Source organism: Solanum tuberosum, unplaced genomic scaffold (genome assembly GCF_000226075.1).
Source record: "Solanum tuberosum cultivar DM 1-3 516 R44 unplaced genomic scaffold, SolTub_3.0 scf00814, whole genome shotgun sequence".
Classification (NCBI taxonomy): Eukaryota; Viridiplantae; Streptophyta; class Magnoliopsida; order Solanales; family Solanaceae; genus Solanum; species Solanum tuberosum.
In genome coordinates, this window is record NW_006239739.1 from 77,888 (window position 1) to 84,172 (window position 6,285).

Consider the following 6,285-nt stretch of genomic DNA (forward strand, 5'->3'; position numbering starts at 1 on the left):
ATACTCTTTAATTATTACCATTTATAGCAATATATAACAATACTATATATTTTATTAGATTTCTCTCTCGCATCTTTCTCTTTTTTCTCTCTCGGCTTTTTAATTTTTATCTCTTTTTTTAATTTTTTTTAAAAAAATTTTTTGATATAATTTTTTTCTCTCATTCTCGCTCTTTCTCTTTTTTTTTCTTTATGTTGTTCTTTCTCCCTTGTTTTCTTTTTGTTACTGTTTCTTTCTTGCTTTCTTTTTGTTGCTTTTTTCTTTCTTGCTTTCTTTTTGTTGCTTTTTTCTTTCTTGCTTTCTTTTTGTTGCTTTTTTCTTTCTTGCTTTCTTTTTGTTGCTTTTTTCTTTCTTGCTTTCTTTTTGTTGCTTTTTTCTTTCTTGCTTTCTTTTTGTTGCTTTTTTCTTTCTTGCTTTCTTTTTGTTGCTTTTTTCTTTCTTGCTTTCTTTTTGTTGCTTTTTTCTTTCTTGCTTTCTTTTTGTTGCTTTTTCTCTCTCTCTTTATGTTGCTTTTTTTCCCTTTCTTTCTCTCTCTCTACTTTCTTTCGTAGAGTAGTGATTCGTAGAATGAATAAAATTTGTATCATAATTAATTAATTAAATAATAAATAATCTAATCGTAACAAATGAAGAGACATAATAAATTGCAAAATGAATTAAAATTGTATTACACAATATTAAAGTTGAATTAGAAGAGAGAATAAAGAATGAATGAAAAAACGTAACTAACGAAAGACAAGACAACTATCTATAAACTGAATTAAACTCTATATTATTCATGAATAAAACATGTATATATGTGTCTTATAAATTACTTTAGTTTGTATCACTAAGAAAGTGATTAATTTTTGCAATATGTATTAAAATGTATTGTGCGTGTGTTATAAATGTATTATTAGTGTGTTACCTAAATTATTCTTGTTGGTATCCATAAGAAAGGAGTGAAGTGTGCAATATGTATTATAAATGTATTATAAAAGTGTGTTACCTAAATTATTCTTGTTGGTATCCATAAGAAAGGAGTGAAGTGTGCAATATGTATTCTAAATGTATTATTCATGAATAAAACTTATATTATATGTATCTTATAAATTATTTTTGCTTTTATCACTAAGAAAATGAGTGATGGTTGCAATATGTATTAAAAATGTATTGTGCGTGTCTTATAAATGTATTATTCATGAATAAAACATGTATTATATGTGTCTTATAAATTACTTTTAGTTTGTATCACTAAGAAAGTGATTAATTTTTGCAATATGTATTAAAAATGTATTGTGCATGTATTATAAATGTATTATAAAAGTGTGTTACCTAAATTATTTTAGCTGATATCATTAAAAGGGAGTGAAGTTTTGCAATACGTATTATAAATGTAGGATGTATTTAATACAATTATGAAACATATCTAATGCAACAACTTTAATACAAACGCGATATAGTTCTGTAAACTTCATCCTTTTCGAGCTTCAATCTAATATTTTTCCTAAAATCAATTATAAACTAAACTAAACCCTCTTAGAATTGAGATATAAACTCCAAACGACATTTTCAATTATTTGTACGAACTACCTATCCAAACTAATCACAAATTCGTAAAATTCAAATAATGAATTCAAAATTTGAAGCTTTATAATGACCATCAATGGTGAACTCTTACTTCTGTAATTTTAGAGATTTGAAATTTCTGCTTAAAACATGATTTTGTACAAATTTTCGGTCTTTTTGTTCCTCTTTTCATCTTGTTTTTGGATAAAAATAGTGAAATATGGGGAAAAACTGATTTGAGGATAGTTATTTAAATGAAAATTTCAAAGAAGAAGAAGAAAAAAAAAGAGGAGGAAGAAAAATAGTGTCAGAGAAAGAGACGAAGAAGCAGAAGAGTAAAGAGAAGAAGAGGAAAAAGGGCTGAGAAAGAGGCGAAGACTGTACAATTTTCTTAATTCCAAAAAAAAGTTATATTTAGTTAGAAAAATTATGTTGTCATAGATGGTAAATATTTTTATAATATAGCATATTTATGTGATTTACCCTTTATTCAAACCCATTTTTAAGACCAAAATTTGGGCCACTTTGTAGCAGCCCAATACAATAATGCCCCTCACCCACAACATTCCCAGGAGCCCAACAATAAACTCAGCAGCCCACCTAAACAAACCCATTCCAACAATATTCTACATACATTACAAAGACCCAACAAACAATACATACAGCAGTACCAAAACGACCCCACTGCCCCTGTGCGTCTCCTTCTTCACGCGAGCACAGAATTACCAGAAAATCCCAGCAAATCCGGCGAGAAATAAGTGCAAATAAGCAGATCCGTCACACCAACCGCGTCCCTTTTTTCCACAATTTCAGAAATTTCCATCCCTTCCACTGTTGACTTGAAAGAACAAAACAAAGAATTCAAATTTCAAATTAAATTTTTCAATCCGTTTTGCCCCTCAAATCAGCCCCTTTCTTCATCTATTTAAGATCGGTTTTTATTCAATTAAAAGGGGGAGAAAAATTTTTCTTGAACAATTGACTTTTACGCTTGAGAAATTTTGAATGCATTTTTAGTTCTAGGTTCTAAAAGGGTCTTCGGCTAAGATTGGTTTGGATATTTTGATTTTATTGCTCGAGGTTTGAAGTCGGTGTTGAAGTTGTTCTTAAGCTCGTATTGATCCCAGTTCGCTGCCCCCGAAAAGCCAATCTTTTGGCATTCTGCTACTAGTGGATGACAGTAAGTTTAAATATTGTTTGAGATGAGTTTTTTTTGTTATTTTTTCCCATTAAATTGGATGCATTTTGGTGCATAATTAATGTAGCATAAATGACGTATGATTATGAATAAGATTTTCTTGATCAACTTTGTTTGCCTGGTTGTCTGCAAAATGCCCAATTTTCTTCATGTGAAGAGAATCTCAGTTATGCTATTTGTTTGTTTATGAATACATCTTTGTTAAAGTATTGGCCTGAGCTAATTCAATGACATGTGCTTATATGCTTTGGTCTCATTTAGCGTATGTGTATACGGTATGTAAATGAATGTTCCCAAACTTGAGTCTGAGATGGAGAACAACCATTGGTCGAATTGCCCCTCCTTCATTTGTATAATTAGTCAAATTTTCCTTTGGTTTCTAGCCATATGCATTTTCATAATCAACTTTGCCTTATTAGGATAATACATATTTTCATGATGATTTCAGTGAATGTTGTAAATTAGTTAACGTGTTTTCTTTATTTAGCTAAACGTTGTTTTTTGTATGCTAATATAGTTCTTTTTTTTTCTATTGTTTGTTTGTTGTGAAATCCACCTCGGATGGAGCCCAATGGACTCCCTTTTCTCTTCGCATTTTGAGAGGGTCATAAAGGCCCAAAATTCTTTTATTGAGTCATCCAACCTTGAGAAATCGAAGAACAAGTCTTTGGAGTTGACGAACAGGCCCCGGAAAGTCCGAAAATGGACTATATACCGATCATATACAGCTGTATACACTGATATACAGGTCGAAAATGTGGGAATACATGGCTGAGGCGAGATACAGGTGTTCAGAAGCAAGAGATACATGAAAAGAGCTGATATATACGCTCATATACACTAATATACACCAGGTGTATACAAAAACGGGTTTGGTATTAACCCCAGAAAATTTTCAGCAAAATTGGCCCAAAAAGAGGGCCCAAAGTCATTTCTCCTTTATCTTTAAATTATTTAATTGTCTTTATTTATTGTTTGTTTTTCTATCATTAACTCTAACTTTAGGATTGTTAATTAGCTTAATTAAATTCCCCAAAAGATGAGTTTATTTTCTTCGTGTTGGTTTAATGTTAATACATTTCATGTTTTGTGTTCATTTATTTTAGTGATCAAGTATATTGGTCAAAAATTTTATATCTTCAATTAAGTTAAACTTTTTTGTACTTAAAAGAGATGTTCTTTAAGGTTTTTTGCTTAATCATATTTTACTCATGTTAAAAATTGTTTTAAGTTAAAGTATTTTTCATCAAATAAACGTAAAAAATGTTAGTCAAAACCTTTTTCAATTAATAAAAATAATAATAATACTTACTTAGTCATTTTCTCAAAAGGTTTAATCAATTAATAAGAAATGATTTTCATGTTTTAATTTATTAAATTAGTTTTAAATGAATTAAATAAATTCTAATTAATCTAGTTTTATTAATATTTCAATCACTTGTATTTCGAGTCAAATGTTTCATTTTTTGGGTCCCTTTCTCTAAAAAAATAAAAATAATAATAAAAAAAATGTGTCATTTATTTAAATATTTTCATAAAATTAATCAAATATTATAAATTATTATTTTTATGTTAAATTATTTTCCCAAAGGATTAGTCAAAAAATTATTTTAGTCAAGTCGTAGGATAACCGCATGTTAGCGGCTACTTTAAGTGCTAATACTTTCTTAGAGTAGAAATAAGAACTTCTTACCCATTTTCTCTAAATTTTTAAAGGCTTATCTGTTGAAGCCTTTCTAAATCAAGTTTTCTTAATTTCTTTAAAAATTAAGTGGCGACTCTTTTCTAAGTATTTTTCTCAAATTGTTTTATACTTAGAACATTTCAAAAAAATGATTTTTCTAAAGATAAAAAAATTACGACACAACATCGAGAAATAGGTTTTTGGAACATGTACTTATGGTTCAAGATGAAAGCAATTTCCTGTCAGTGGGTACAAAATGAGCTTAATTAATAGACACACAAGCATACAGTTTCCGGCTACAACAATGGGTTCAGATGAACCCCTTCAACAATCTCTAGATCCGCCTCTGGATCTAGTCAGACACAACAACTGCACCCTAGGGATCAGAACATTAAGTTCAATACATATGAAAATAAGGATAAAGGATATTTACCCAGTTTAGAAGAGACTCTTTTTCTTCTGAATAAGGTGATTTGCCAGAAATTATTTCTATTAAAAGAATTCCAAGGCTATCGACATTAGTCTCGGGATCAGCAAGCGGTGGCAGCACGGAATTCTCTAAATCATCGCTAGAGGACTTCGACTTGGCTGTTAGTTCTGACCAGAAATCAATCTCTGTAATCTGTTAAAAAAAGTACTCAGTCGTCAGTAAAAGTTTCTTATTGACATATTTTGGGATATATAGCCATGTGAAACAGACCTTAGCAGCATAATCATCGGTCAAAAATATGGATTTAGAATTCAAGTTGCAATGTGGCACTGGGGGGTTTAATTCATGCATGTATTGAAGACAATACATTGTACCCATCATGAATGATCAAAGTGAAACATAACACTGCTAGAAAGTTTTAATTACCATGAAGATGCTCGAAAAGAGTTCCATTAGGAGCATACTCAAAGGCCACCATTCCAGTGAAAGGTTCATCCTCCTCGCAATATCCAGAGAAAGCAAATGTATGGGAAAGATCAGCGACATTTTAGAAGTATAAGGGGAGGATTCCAGCCTTCAAGCGTTAGTATTGACGTCTCAGCTAATTCACTTCTCATGAGAAAGAAGGAAATAGTTCCATTTGTACCTTCTCGTCCTAGCAAACATATAGTGAAAAAGGGCATATAACAATGCTACTCTGAGAATATTAGTCCTCTAATTCCTCATAAGACGAAGAATATCAGTACCTCCCTTTGTTCCAGGTAAATTGTTATAACAAGGCTACGCTAAGAATATTCACTCCCAGAGGCAGTAATGGATGTTGTGTTGGGTTTTAAAGGTGTGAACAGGAAATGAAGGGTTGTGACTCTCCTGAAGAGTTGTGACTATGTCGAAGGGTTGTGAGCTTTATGAAAGGTTGTGTCCTTTCTAAAGGATTGTGACCGTTTGAAAGGCTATGCCTTTTCCCAAGTGTTGTGACCTTTCTGAAAGGTTGTCTTCTTTCCAAAGGGTTGTGACCTTTACCCTTTGTTGGCTATAAATAGAGAGGTTTTCTCTCATTTTTCTGCATCGAATTCTTCCCTTCTTTTGCATACATTTCTTACAAAACAAAATCGATCGATCGTGTCTGTGTGTGTGATTCGTTGCTGTCATTTTGAGTTCGTTGAAATTATCGAAGTTTGAGGTACCGCTACTTCTTTAATGGTTAATCCGTTTTATCTTGGGAGGAATTAATCTGCAACCTCGGGTACTTGAGGGGATTAAATTTCTTAAGGACACACAGTGGGTTCTGTGGACTCGGATAGTTCTTTGTGTGTTTTCTTTTCATCTTTTATTATTTCTGGTTTGCTAATCTGAATACAGGAGTTAACAAGCTTAAGAAATTTATTGTTGGTATTTTCTGTGGTAAGGAAATTACTTCTATTT

The 6,285-nt window shown here is 31.2% G+C and overlaps 1 protein-coding gene across 1 annotated transcript in view; it reads right to left on the minus strand.

Moving 5' to 3' along the window:
- LOC102590768 (probable LRR receptor-like serine/threonine-protein kinase At5g45840) overlaps positions 1 to 5,338 on the minus strand; it is a 7,678-nt gene extending 2,340 nt beyond the window's left edge. The window contains exons 1-5 of the mRNA XM_006367513.2: positions 5,287 to 5,338; positions 5,131 to 5,189; positions 4,864 to 5,052; positions 2,267 to 2,386; positions 2,032 to 2,174 (exon numbers count right to left, since the gene is read on the minus strand). Coding sequence (XP_006367575.1) covers positions 2,032 to 2,174; positions 2,267 to 2,386; positions 4,864 to 5,052; positions 5,131 to 5,189; positions 5,287 to 5,338 — 563 coding nt within the window. The remainder of the gene's footprint in view (positions 1 to 2,031; positions 2,175 to 2,266; positions 2,387 to 4,863; positions 5,053 to 5,130; positions 5,190 to 5,286) is intronic.
- Between the last annotated feature and the right edge of the window lie 947 nt (positions 5,339 to 6,285).